This window comes from Branchiostoma belcheri, unplaced genomic scaffold, assembly GCF_001625305.1.
Source record: "Branchiostoma belcheri isolate BF01 breed outbred unplaced genomic scaffold, Haploidv18h27 scaffold8, whole genome shotgun sequence".
NCBI classification, from domain to species: Eukaryota; Metazoa; Chordata; class Leptocardii; order Amphioxiformes; family Branchiostomatidae; genus Branchiostoma; species Branchiostoma belcheri.
Window position 1 is genome coordinate 1,990,964 of NW_017804464.1, and position 14,804 is coordinate 2,005,767.

At 40.2% G+C, this 14,804-nt stretch overlaps 1 protein-coding gene across 13 annotated transcripts in view; it reads left to right on the plus strand.

The window, feature by feature from the left end:
* LOC109486298 (single-stranded DNA-binding protein 3-like) overlaps positions 1-14,804 on the plus strand; it is a 74,088-nt gene that overhangs the window by 1,178 nt on the left and 58,106 nt on the right. For all 13 annotated transcript variants that reach the window (XM_019790092.1, XM_019790096.1, XM_019790094.1 and 10 more), the window contains exon 4: positions 540-624. In XM_019790092.1, the coding sequence (XP_019645651.1) occupies positions 540-624 (85 nt within the window). The remainder of the gene's footprint in view (positions 1-539; positions 625-14,804) is intronic.

The following is a 14,804-nucleotide window of genomic DNA, read 5'->3' on the forward strand; positions in this document are numbered from 1 at the left end:
TATTGTAATTCTGTGATATTGATTAAGTTATGGTGAAATGACTATGCACATGTTTTCATTTTTGATGGTCCTTGTTGCCTATTTATACTAATCCATGCTCAGTGCTACCACTCTAAGGTATTTAGGTATGAGTGTACATAGGTAAGATTTTACCAAAGTATGCTTGGAAACAACAATCATGTGAAGAAAAATATGAATAAGAGACAAGGAGGACATTGGTATGTAGTTTCTTGGAGGGCACTATGTGAAAAAGTTGCCCTCTTGTTTTACAAGATGTTCCACTAAACTCTTGATTGTTGTTTGTAACTGTGTAGATTGTATGGAGTGGTATAATGTTACCGTTGTCTCACGCTTTGAATTTCCCCCTTTGTGGTCTTTCGTCTCCACTGTGCAAAGACGTAGCGTCTTGAAAGAAGTCCTGTCGGTTACGACTGTGTAACAAATTGTTCGACTTGTTTGCGTGTTGAACATACGAGCAGGTTTGTTGTTGTGCTCCGTTGTTTGATTGACTTCGCTGACTGTATTTTTTCCCCCTCCAGTGTTTTCTGGGATTTATACTGTGCGGCACCAGAGAGGAGAGATACTTGTGAACATTCATCCGAAGCCAAGGCGTTCCATGACTATGTGAGTTGTCCTAATGATTTCTTCTACGAGAGTTTTGTTGTTGCATGCTTAACAGCTAAATAGCATGATCAGTTTGGTTGCAAATAAACCCGAGGGCTGCCTCGTCATTGGTTACTTGGCAGCGACCTTTGGTACGATGTGAAAAGGTAGTGTACTCCTCACCAGTCTATAAAGGATGAAAAGCAAAGGTAATTGCTGCTTGGGCGGTGCTCAAAAGATAATAGTCTTGAAAGAAATCGAAGCTGATCCAAAGGATATAAAGGCAGGAATGAGAGTATCGTTGGCAGTATCTCCCAATGCAACAGGACATGGTCTGATATTTTTGTCTGGTGAAGTTGTATTGAACATCCCCTGCTATTTTTTTTTCAAAGAGAACAGAAGTTCTGGTTATGATAAGGTGATTGCTTTGACAAAGTGGAATGTTCTGGTGGCATATGGTATTAACCAAGATTTGAGTTTTGCATTGATAAATCAGAGATGGGGAAAAGTAAGAGTCTTTGTCTCTGAGGTGGTACTGTAACTGCTACGCTTGTTATCATACACTGAAAGTCTACAAGAAGGCACATAATATGGCTTATAGGCCATGAAATTTGTCCTATTCTTTGAGACCACTGTTCAAGGCAACAATACCAAGTGTATTCAAATACTGGCAACTGCATTCAACTGTTCAATGGGAATACATTATGCATGAGGAGAGTGGGGAGCATGGCCCCAGGCTCCAGCCCCTAAACAGTTCCCACTGATGCTCTTTTTCCACAATCTTGCTGGAGAATCAGGTTTTATTGCCTTTTGAGTCAACATGGATGCTGCAGTTGGGGAGTGGTGCTTGTGTTGTGTGTTTGGTTGGTTTATTGTTACCTGGGTTGACTGGTGGCTGTAGGTGTTAGGCACACTGGGGGGCCATGTGGGGTACAAACACAGTTTTCACAGCACTTGTGTCAGTGGGCTGGGAGATCTGCAGGGTTCAATACACAATAGGATGTATCAGACAAAGGGGACAGGCAATGCCGATGTTACCTGTCAAGGTTTTATCACTCCTCGTGCAGAGGAATGAGCGAAACCACTACAAATGTCCTGGGACGAATCCTTTCACTGGCCCCTTGCAAAATGCACAAGTGTAACACAGTGTGCAGCAGGGCCCTTGCATATTAGCACAGGGGTGGGCAGCATAAGAAAATGCAATTTTATCCCCTTCCCTGAACCAATTCTTCTGGTAAGATGGATATATGAGAACAATATGGTCTAGTGTTATGTTCGTTCAGGTATGAATAGATACCATGCTGTTTTCCTTAGGATTTAAGTTAAAGAGGAAAGGTATTTATTAGGCTGCTGGAGTGTGCACCCCCGTGCCAGTTGGTAGTGGTTCGAACAAGGTACTGATACTTTCTGGCTGGAATAATAAAACAGTCTAGCCTGGCTGCTTTTATCACATGTATAAATGTGTGCAAAGAAATAGTTGAAATCATCAAAATACTTGCAAGAAAGAGATTTTTCCAATATAGTGTCTACACATGCAGATGAACTGAAGTGAACTGACATAGGGTAGAATACCCGGTAGATGGATGTTTTGAATGTTTTAGGTAGAAATGTGATTTTCATGGAAAGTGCCGTTTTTTGGAGGTGACTGGTTCTCTTCGTACAGGGATTATTTTGGTTACAGTTTGCTATGAATTGATTCAGTCAAAAGATTTTCATGTTCCCACTTTTCAATTTGAGTATTCTCAGTATACCTGGTATAAACTTGATTGTTTTCATGGTCTTTTCTCAATAGCTATAAAAATTTGATAAACGTGATATTTGCTGTGCCTATTTTCTTCCATTTTTTTCCACGTCACCAGATTTCTTACTTGACTAAATGGTTGTGATTAAGAAGAAAGATGTCTGTTTTGAAAGATATCACTATTAAAAAAATGTAGCTCCTTTCTGACTTTTCTGTCAATGTTCTTAGATTCCTGGATAGGATAAACTTCTACAACAAGGTATTGTGGTGGAATGGTAGACACAGGAAAACAACATACAGTTGCACCTAGTCCTGTGTGCATCCATGTGAGAATGGTCTGTTTGGTATTACAGTACCTGTTTACTATGTATCCACCTCAAGTCAACACAGCGTGAGGGGGCCATGCGTTTTACAGTGTGATTGTTTGTCTTTCTGATGAGTCCCTTACGTAGAAAAGGTTTTCAGGGACACCAGTACGGGTAAAGATGTGGAATCCGCAAAAAAACTTGACAACAAAAGAAACATCCACCAGTCGTGGTGTCGTCAGTCTGCAAGCAGCGTGACTTGGAGTCGCTGGCTGCAAGACAAAGGAACTGGATGAAAGGTTATACCTAGCATGTGCCTGGGTCGCTGCCACTTTCTTTGTATTGGGTCAAAGTTCGGAGGAAGCAGGGCAGATAAGTTTTCACTTGCATGGAGGAAGACATTTTTGGTTCGATCGAGAGAGGAGGGGAAGGGTTTCGCAAAGCAAAGTGTCTGCGCAACGCTCGTAGTTTTACGTTCAGCGTTCGTGAGACAAGGGTTACGGTTGTTCAGTGCTATTGAGATGGTGTAGCATGGATCATTATGATCCTTTGTTGGTCTGACTGGTCAGTTAGAGCGACATATGTGGTCAGAGATAGGGAGTGACCATGGGGGATAAAACCAACAAACCCAACTGTTTCTGGATTTCAGGGTCCTTATGGAGTGAAGTGCTTGATTATACACAGACACTAGGCTAGCTTCACAAATGGTATACTGTCATGACTCATATTGGTTTATTTTCTTACCGTTTTGGGAGATTGTGTTCCCAAAGACATTGAGACTTGTGATGCCATCAGTTGAAAACTTGAATGGGGTATTGCCTAAGAATATTATTATTATATGATCGTATGGTATCAGCACGTGTGAACAAGGCAGCTCACAAGGTCCAGGATCGTATGTCCAAAAATCAGCTTTTAATGACATGTTCGCACATGGTCTGGTTGTAGGTAACTATCAAGCAACGTTTCCTGTCATGCTAATTTCAGCATGTTTTTACATACAACACCATTTGGGAATCTTTATGATATCAAACACCTTCTCATAATCTTATCATTGATCACATGGTGAACCATGAAGAGATCCTGTCGGCTCTTGAAACAAAGAAACATTTTGACTAAAATGCAGTCGCTCAGATTTCTGCCAATCTAGTCTGTTCTCTAGTCCAAATTGATAGTCAAAATTGTTTTGACTATAGATTTTAGAAATACTAGCGTTTGTTGGTAAGTCAGGTGTGTTTGAACCTCTACAACGTGACCAACAACAATATTAGGGTAACCCAAATGATGGTAACCAGCACGTTTCTCTGTATGAGCCAGCGACCTGGTATGGTGCCATCCCATGCTGACCTGACCTCTGACCTTGGGCAGCAGTGACCTTGTCTCACTCAGCTACAACTGTATCAGTTTCACCCGTGGCTCACAAATCATCGCAGGGCTTTCCAATGTAAACCGTTTTCTTTCTCTTCAGGCCATCATGTCATATCTTGATAAGGTTTTCAGATATAGTAATAGTATTTGTCAGTTATTAACCAGTCACGAAACAAATGTTTTTATTGTGGATTAAATACATGGATTTAGAGAATAGAATTAGATCAAGTTTTTGTTGGGTGTTGAGACTGTAGTGTAGAGCTACTTGAAATTGGGCAAAGGTCTTTACCAAGCTGACAGCTTTAGAAGGAAGAAAAGTTTGTTGGACGTAGAAAGTGTCCCTTCGCCTCAGTCGGGGCTTGAGCAAACTGGAGCGTCAATGGTTTAGTTAGCTTTTCAGGACACTTGGAAGGGATGTCTGGACAAGTGCCAACACAGGCCCAGGTGCAGCCCTGGGTGGTACCTGGGAACACAAAACCAAGTTCTGCGTCTGATTATATTCTTAAACCTATTACATCTGTAGAGCTGGGTTTTTTTTACGGTGTTGTTGGTTTCCTTACACAGTGGTTCAGTGTGTTGTTTTGATGTTGTCCTCTATTGCTTATGAGAAGTGCTTGGCCCCAATCCCAGAAAAAAAGAAAACTATTCAATCAGCAGTTCAAGTTGTATTGAGCCTAATATGATATATTAGTAGATTAACATATACCAAATTGTAGTATAAGAAAACAATTTGACAATATGTGGAACTTTGTAAAACGATCAAGAACATATTGAATACAAGTGTACAAATATCAAGAATACAAGATTTGGGCACATAAGATAAAAAGAGCAGTTGAAAGATTTACACGTGTTATTTACTGTCTAATTTCCCTACTTTGTCTTAGAGGAAATTGAAGATAAATCTAACTATTCTACTTGATACAAAATTTATGGCAACATAAATTCAAGATGTTGTGTCTAGAAATAAAGAGAACACATACTGAACCACCAAAGTATTTCTGAAATATTGTTGTGAATGGAATGGAAAATGTATTAAAAATGTGGTAAAAAAAGCAGTGCTCTGGACAACATATAGTTTTATTTTCGTTGTTTTTGAGGTCAAAAACTAGAGAATGTTTTACTTTGGCCAAGCAACCAACGCAGCACCCGCAAGTGTGCCAACTTTCCTCACTGTTTATTGCTGGTTGGACAAGTGCTTGCATCATACCCCAGAGTTGTGTGTTTTTAGAAGACAGGAGTTGAGAAAACAGACCAGCCAGAACTTACTTCTCCCTGGCAGTGTTCCCTTTCCTCTTCAACTTGTGTTTGCTTAGGAGTTCACCTGGACAGGACGTACCTGTCCATCTAGACACTGATAGACAGATGTCATTAGGAATGTAAACCATTATCTTAGAAGTGCTGAACAAAGTTTCTTTTTACAAGGATTGGAGGCTTCAAGCCAGCCAGTGAAGAAAGGGGTTGGCATATTTGCCTGAGTCAGTAACAGGATCTGTTTTCTTTCCAGCTACAAGTTGCATACAAAAGGATAAAGCAGGATTGAGTCATGGTCCAAAGGTATTCATGCTTGTAGCACCTGAAGCGGTACAGTGTATAACCAACCTATTTAGCAAGAGCATAACGTACTACTATTCATGAACCATTAAAACATTTAAAGCTACTTTGTTATCCTTTCAATCCCTACCAGTGTCTTTAGGTAAAGCTGAATGAAGAAAGCAGATGATTTTATAAATATGTAAAACATAGCCAAGAAGGTGACAAAAGCTCAGTAAACCATAAAAAGTTTAAAGTAGCTTTCTGAAAAGGGACTCAATCTGTTGGCGATTTCTTTTGTTGTAGCCTGGCTAGTGTCTTAATTTTATTGACTTCCAACTTGTGTTGTGTAGTGTTCTAAGGATAGAAACAAGCCAGTGTGCCCTCAATTGAAGGACATTATATTTCTGTCAAGAAGATATCACTTTGGACACAAGGTAGATGATTTTAAGAGATGGAACTGGAAAGCAAGATTTCAAGTCAAATTGGCACATTATTTTTTTATCCCTGAAACAATTTACTAATTCAGGTTAGGCTTTCTCTCCTAAAATTCAGTACAGCAGATGCATTATTATGGTAAAAAAATTATTGGAGGGCTTGTTAAGGTGTTGAGCATACAACTAGTGATTAATGCGAAGAAAACTATGGAAAACATAGTGTATAGACTGCCTTCCTTGTGAGTGACGTAAATGAGTATTGTTCTGTCACTACATACCTGTGGTTTACTGATCGAGCTGACCGTAGTAAGAAGAAAATATTCCAGTGTTGTTGGTTGAACACCCCCTCACTCCCTGCCCACTCTTCGGACAATCATTGGAAGCCGCCACTACAGATCATAAGTAGGTTTGTCTATGATGTAAGGCTTGACCCGATTCCACCAATCGTACCTATCCATTGTTCTATTTCTAACGGTGTTGTTGCTGCGGCCCTGCTGTCGGGAATTGATCATCCCCGCGGCGCTATCGATCCGCGGGGCAGGGTGGCGCGGAGAGGAGGTGTCCGACGCCGCTGTTGTATAACGGTCACTTACCGCCAAGGAGACATCTCCATAATGCACTTGTTCAGCGTGAAATTTAGATTGTACACACGCTATTGTTGTTGGGAGATGAGTGATATATATATACGTGTGGCTGCCAGCTTTTGTTGCTATATTTAATCCACGACGGAGAAGTTGATATTGTTGTTGCTAAGTATTGTTAAGGCGGGAATAAGTGGCTCCGAACAACAAACTATTCAAGTACATAAGGCAGTAAATTTTATTTTTGTGCACACGTAGCTGGGAACCTTCTTTTGTTTCCCATCCTTTGTCCATTCAGTTTTTGAGCTTGGCGTATGGTAGATTATATTTTGGCATACAGAAGAAATTATCTATGTCTGAAAAGTGTGTTTTGGGCAGGTAAAAACTCTGACATTATCATGACATTATATCAACAATAGTTCAGGTTCAAATCTACTGTGTTAGGAGTCAGAATAATAAATAGAAGCTAAATACTGGTAGATGAAATGGTTGGGAATTTCTGCTTTGTTTTTTCTTTTGTTTTATAATTTTGGCTTTAGCTTTGTCAGACTATATGTGAAGCCAGTTGTAACACAGAGAAGTGTCAGCATTCCAAAAGGCTTGAGTCACAGACAGGTGTGCTTGAAACTTATCCAGAGAAAACAACAGTGACCAGTGAAACCCCACCTGTTGTGTGTTTTATGTTAGGTGAAGTGGTGTATCAAATGTGTCATTCCGGACAAGGTAGGTCACTGGTCAAGTGTAAATCGGCACCACAGGTATGCTGTCACTCAACTCACCTGCTAAACTCCACAAAATAACCGTTAGGAATTCTGTGGTTTTCTCTGAAATTCCTTCAATTGAAATAAAACTGGATGGGAAAAGTCAAGGTATTCACTCTTAATTCTGACTTTTGATCGAAAATTTCTTGTCAAAAATATACGTGATTGCGATTGAAAAGAATCCACAGAGAAGAATGGTTCTATATTACATGTGATTGCAAGCTCGACAAGTTAAGTACAAGAAGATATAAGACAAAATTCAAGTTTTGTAGCTAATCGTGAAATGGTTCAGAGCAAGTTTATTATTTATAAGAACAGCAATAAGGACATGAGATATGTTTGAGAACCTATCAACTAAAGTAGCTCCTACCATCCAGTTAATTTACAGTTCTGCTTTTATTATAATAATTACATTCTAACATAATCTATAGCTCAAAGAACAGCTTAGTGTACAAAATCCACATGATCAGTAAATACTAGAACTTGACAAAAAGTGTCAAAGCTGTTTATATAGTTTTGTCTTCCCAAGAGGTAGTAGAATTGTTTCAAGGTAAGAAAAAAACCCTGGTGGGCTTTAACCTTGGCTCGCACACATCCACCAAAACGGAAGGTTTTCTGCATGTTGATGAGTCTGGCTGTTGCTCTCTCCTCTCTCACTGCCCTTGCCCGAGGACATGTACTAAGTCTTCCCCCGCCAGTATTAGGATGTTTGGTGAAAGGGCAGGTGGGATTTCCTGCGGATTTTAGCTACTTTTGAAGAGACAAGCCGGGATTGTTGGAGGACAAGGAGAGATGCCTCATCTCCGAAGGTTTCCCAGCCGTTACATCAGCACATCCTACCCACTGACACCTCAGGTAATCACCCTTAAGAGAGAAGGTCTGTATCCAGACAAAACACCACTTGGAAGCAAAGCTTAGGATGAAACGGATTATGGTCGATCATGGGCTGCAAAACCCTTGTCTTGGTTCAACGTTCAACGAACTCAGTATTAATGCATATTAATACTTGCTTAGGTTGTACATTGCATAAATTAAACATTTTTCTTCTGTCCGAAAAGGATATTGTAACAAAGGTAGAATTTAGATGTCTAATCCCATGCTGAGTTGGAGACAGAGGTTCCCGAGATCTTTGCAGGTCACAGGAAAGGAGGGAGTGTGGAAGGTTGCAGGAAGAGCCAGACAGCTAACCTTAGGAGATCTCTTGCAGGTCATAGGTCATGATACCTGATATCTTTGTTACACCAGGCAAGGTCTTTTGCAAGAATGTCCTGTTTTAGTTCTTCTTTTACTAGACTAAAGACCTCATTATAAACAAGTTGATAAAGAGAAATAATGTTAAAGAACATGATGTCAAATTGATGGTTGAATCGCTTTGATGCAATCTTCATTACCAAAGGCAAAGAAAATATTTCCCATTTCAATTATGTGACATACAGGAAGAATGTATGAATATATAAGTAGGAGGAATGCATTTTGGTAGGTATACAAGACCAGTCGGTCAGTCAGGATGTTACAAAGTGTTTCGAACCCTGTGTCCTTTCTGGCAGCTGGCCTTGGGCGGTGCTGAGTTGTGGCACCAAGGGGAATCTAGCCTTGGGGACCTCCAGCCAAAAACCTGACCTTTTGCACACCCAACAATTTTGTCAAGAATGTGTCTGGGACCGAAGCAAGGGCATAACTTGTTTCTTCGGTTTCGTCCAGGGTACGCAGTAAAGTGCCTTGAACATCATGAACTTGAAGTTCTGTATAGCATATTGCCAGTAAACAGTATGCAGTACGACAAACAGTATAGGATCGTATTTTTGTTTATTCCAACCTGTTACGCGCAATTACCAAATTACAAGATATGTGTGACTCACTGACTGGTCAAAATTTCTGTGACTGGTGAAACTTTCCCTCTTTTACCTTGTGTGGACTGTTAACATAAGTACACAGATGTTGAGTTTGTACTGTATTTGGAGTAAACATGATAGAAGAAACAACAGGATGCTAAGAATTTACATGTATATCTTACATCTAATGTTGAGCTACCTTTTGTTGTTAGACCAATTATCTAGTTTGTGCTTGACTGCTGACCATGCATGACAAAAGTTCCAAAGGATAACTCAACACCTTTCGATGCCTGTGTGCTGTTCTTCCCTTTAACTAGCAAGGCATGTCAAAATTCCTTTCAAAATAGCATTGAGAACACTGCCTCAACCCAAGCACAGCCGCTAGTGCACACGAAAGAGTAACTTTTGTGCAATGTATTTTATTTTGCAAACCGTGTGAATTTGTTTAACCATTCGTTGTATATAGGAGTGCACATTGCATGTTACACAATGTGGATTTTGATAATAGTCATTGCTGTAGTGTGATCATCAACACATGGTTTATATACTTTCTTTTCAAGAGACTGTTTTGCAGGGTTGTTTAGCTAACGGCTGTTTGTTGATTTGGAGAAGCGACAATGGCTAGGTGTCAAGATTGGCCGGGTTTGTTGGGTGTGGAAGGGGCGGCCTTTTGGCACTGTATCAAGATGACCTCACATGCATGTAGGGCCCAACTGATAATGACTGGAAGTTGGCTGGCTCGCATCTATAGCCATGCACAAGTTGTTTTTGTAGTCAGAAGTCTGTATTATCTGTCCTACAACGATCGGACATGTGGTGGCACATTTAAACCGTCCTTTGCGTAATGCTCGGTGCTGCAAGTACATGTGGGAAAAAAAGAAAATCATCATTGTCATATTAAAAACGTAAATATCACATGTTCTCCCACCATTTTGAAAATGAGCGCTGCCAATTTCAGGTGGAGGAATGTTACCAAGGTGTGGCATACAGCTAGATTCGCCGTTCGTTGTGTATTAAGCGAAGACTTCGACATTGTCGTACGTTGTGGAAAGTACATCATGTAAACCAGTCTTAAAGAACTATGTATGTGTATAGAATTGCTGGTGCAGATGTTTCTCTGTGCAACCATCATCACAGTTTTTTCTTCAAGAAATCTAATGTGTAAGTAATGCAGTACAGTATTTTTTTACTCTCCTCCCATCCTCTCCTTCCTATCCATTTGTAATGTGCATAAATATTTCAAGTATATTTTGTTCCTCATTCCTCATCTAACTTTCTTCTTAACATGTTGGAGATGAACAATTATTCGGTATGCAAAAATGTTTCAAGAGCCAGAAAGATTTACCGGCCACGTAAACAAAACCAAATCAATTCCACAGTCCGTGTCATCAACAGGTAGTGTATTGTGAACTGTCAGCAGTTTTCTGCGCGTCTGCGCCCTCCGTGCCCTGTGGTATGTCAGCTGGGCACTGCGCGATCATCAAACCTCACTGTTGTGCCAAGTAAAGACTGGGAAGCACTCCACAGTGTCAAAACCTAAAGACCCTCAAGAACCCTCCACTTGGTGCTGGTCCTTGGTTGGGTCTGGTTTCTGGTGCTGGCCCTCTGTTTGTTTAAGCGGCTTGGAATAGGTTCTCCCCATGTAACAGTATACTTGTCTCAGGCTGCCAGGGGGACATACCTGCATGGCTCAACAAGCACAGAAGTTTGGGACCCAGAGCCCTTTGGTGTTGGAACTGCCTCCAAGAACTTAGGGACAATCCATTAAGCCTATATTAGGGAGGCAGGGCTTGAAAGTCATTTCTTAGTACCTAACCTAAAAGTCTAGGTGCACATAAAATGTTTTTGATGCACAATATAAAGTAAAATGTCGGTAAAATCCAATTAAAAACTTAAGAGCTTGATTCTATGTCTACCAGTGAACAATTTTCTGTGCACAAAAGTACATATGCACCCAGTGTTTCATGCCATGTGAGGTCTTGGTCAGGAATATTTGTGCAAATCTGACTTTTGATAAGTAGAATTCCATTTCATCAAAATATTGAAAGGAAAGGTTATCCTTTGTCAAGAATGCTTTCTTAATCAGCCCCCCCTTCATGTACAAGATGAAGTATCCCTTAGATGTGGAGCGTCCCAAGGTCGCCATGTCCATGGAGGTTGATAACAAAGCGAGTTTATCTCCTGCTGGCTCCATTGATTTCATCATTAGAAGAGCTACTGTACTGATCTAGTATAAGGTTGGAATTTTAGCAGTAATTTTCTTCCTGTTGTGTTTTTTCTCAGATTTGTATGTACCAGGGATATATAAATGTTACAAGAATGCTGTCTCCTTTTCCTTGTGAAAGCTGTGCAGAACAATATTTATCTGTAAGAAGAAGGAAGATCCCTCTTTCAACATTGTTCCTGTCTGCTGTTCTGTAATTTGGATGAGAAAATTATACACAAATGCTCCTTCTTAAACTTGACCACAAGGCTGTCTATAAAATGTTTACAGAAGCTGGTAACAACATTTGAAACATGCTCTGTGACTGCTCAAGAACCCTGCCAGTATATGAACTGTTAACATGCTATTGGATCTGGAACACTTGTAACTGTGGTATAATATAATCTTACGATCCAGTCACGACATTGGAAACATGCTTGCAAATATCTGTGACTGTGCAAGAACCTGGCCCGATACATAAAAATGCTAGTATTGGATCTGGAACACTTGTAACTGTGGTAGAAGCTTACGAGTCGACTCAAGGAGATCCGTCCACTTCATCCTCGAGACTCGCACAGAGGTAGGTGAGGACCTTCTTGGCATCGGAGCAACACTTGTCCCCTCAAGCAAATCAGGCTATTTTGGAACAAGCAGTTGGTCCAGACCTGGTGGCATCACAGAATGAAAAGCCCTAACAGGTGCCTGATACAGGCTGGCTACGCTTTGAAGTTGTCCGAAAAGACCTGTTTTTGCCAAAACTCTGATTTTGATACAAAAGACTCATAGATTTTTTGGCATGAATGTGACTGTTAAGTGTTTGGCAATAACAATTTTCTTTTGAGTCTTGATGTGTTTATATGTCTTGTCTGTTAAGTACACTGTTATTCTAAGGTGCCAAGATATGGTTGGAAGAAAAATATACATGGCCACTAACAAGACTCAAGCGTAAGGTTAAGTTGGTTTTGAAAATGTAATCAACACGTCCAATGTATCAACCTGATTAGTCTGGTTTTGGATGAAGCTTTGTAACGGTAGGGGTATGATATTGTGCCTAGCATTAGGTACAAATACAGTATTGAAATCATAGTATAGAAGCATTTCTTTTGTTTGCACAACAGACAACATTGTACATCTATACTTTGATAATCTGGATTATGTGAAAAATAGTGTTACACAGTTTTTAAACTACAAATGGTTTCTTTATCTTGTATGAGATAAAATACCTTGCAAAAGCATGAAGCTGGAAACATTAATTTGGAAATATTTGCAGTTTCTCCGTTGCTGGATAAAAGAGGGGAAAGGGGGAGATGTGTTTTGGCCCGAAGCCAGAAGCACACTGAGACAAAAGTGAGTTGGCTGCAGCTGAGGTTTGGATAAGTTGTCACAGGAAGTTTTGCTGACACTTGAGGAGTTCAGAAGTGTGTTCCTCCAGAGAGTTTTCTTTTGCTACCAGCTTCCCCCTTTCTTAACCTACAGCCTAATAAGTCCACACCAATTTGATTTGTTGGTTCTTGGATTTTTCCAGAAAAAAATATGAAGCGACAGGGAAAAAAATGAATAAATAAAAACAGGTCTAGGCATCCTATTATAGCCCTAAAGGCTACGATAGGAACCATGAAGTCAACACAAAAGCGTACCGGTTAAACTTCTTAGGGAAGCTAGAAAGAAAGAGTACCTTTCAAATCATACAGTAAATGTAGGATGTAGACCAAAATATTTCGTGCAACAGTATAAGCAAAATGAGTCATACCATGTAGGTCTCTGTTGGGACATACAGTTTTATTTTTACTCTCTGAAATATATTAAGGAAATGAGGGATTACCATACCCATAAATACCACATGATTGCCATAACAATCTTCTAACGAAGGTCAAAGTCAATAGGCTGTTCAACATTTGAGCTGCATCGGGTTACAAGCAAAGAGCATAACCTTTCTTCAATAGCATTTAACTTCATGGTTCTAACAACCCATAAGTGTTTACTGGATTGATTCAGGATGGAGTTGTTATAGGGTGCTTGTGTAGTAGAGGTGGTGTCAAGAGGGTAAAATGGATATTGTATCTTCAATTTCATGTTCTTGAGTGTTGCTCTATAACCACTTCTATCGCAGTAATGTCACCTGAAAAAGGAGAGATAAAAAAGAATTTTGACAGGAAAAATTGTTTCAAAATGGGGTCAGTAGGGTAAGCATCATAGTACCTTGCACAAAGAAATCTGAAGAAATTACTGAGATGAAAAAAATGTATTGTTTTAAATACACAACTTAAGGCAATGTAAAAAAAAAAGTCAGTAGAAAACATATACCAATCCAGACATTCTGAGAAAGGGTAATAACATTTTGCAGTTCTAATTTTTTTTTTTTACTGAGATGTTTTCTAAGAACCTTTTAAGAAAGAACAATTTTTATACACCAGGGACAGGTGTCTGGGATAACAACCATTTCCTGTGATATAAAAAGATTTTACTGGCCCCTTATGTCAATCATACTTTTGTGGGATGAAACATCCGTTAGCTTGAATAACCCATCCAGTCGGACTAGGCCTCTCTTGTGGATTGTGTTGAGTCAGAATTTTATCACACAGTCTACCTGATGTATTATGTGATCAGTGGCAAAGGTGGTTTGTGACAAAATCAGTCATACCCAGCAGCCCTGGGTGCAGCTTGAAATACTGCGTCCTATTCTCAGAAGACTGCGACGAACCAACAATCGCTTATGCTGTGGCAGGTTTGGGTGAAAATATGGTTCGATCAGTCTGGATATGAGTAGAGAGTCAGAGATTATAGCCCTTGTCAGTATCGTTTTGATTCAGCAGGATTTCTGCAAAAAAGTTGCGGGTTTCCTATCCCGAAGGGAAAAGGGGTATCATCAGTCGCCGGCCATTTACAGGTGATCGCGGGTGAGGGGCAGCGCACAAAAGCGGCCTTTGTTCGGAAACAAGAGCGAGAATTGCCAGTTGGCACATTGACACTTCGACGTGATTTATATGGTTGATGCCTTCTGGCTACGCTGTAATCCAATTGACAGTTCCTAACCACCACCCTTCTGACCCGTACAAATTGGGTTTAAATGTTTTGTACCTAATTAACACTAATCAATGAAGTTTAGGCATATTATTTCTTGGTCACTTGGCGCTAGTTACAAAGGGGGCTACTAAATCGCTGCCCCGGTACATGACAAATGGCTGAGCAGATTGGCCACGATGGCTAATGTGTTTGTCTGCCAGTGACATTTCTTCGTTCTGACAGTACGGGCGGGGGGAATCAGAGCATCAGTTGCTGCGTGGGGAATCCAATCGCAGCCAGGTAGATTGACGTCAGAGAACCCATTCTGAATGGGGAGGATTTTTTATGTGCTCGACAGAGATGAGAAAAAGAACAGTAGTCATCATCTGTCTTTATGTATCTTTTCTGGCTGATTTTGCAGAACATCATGTTTGTTCTTTTTA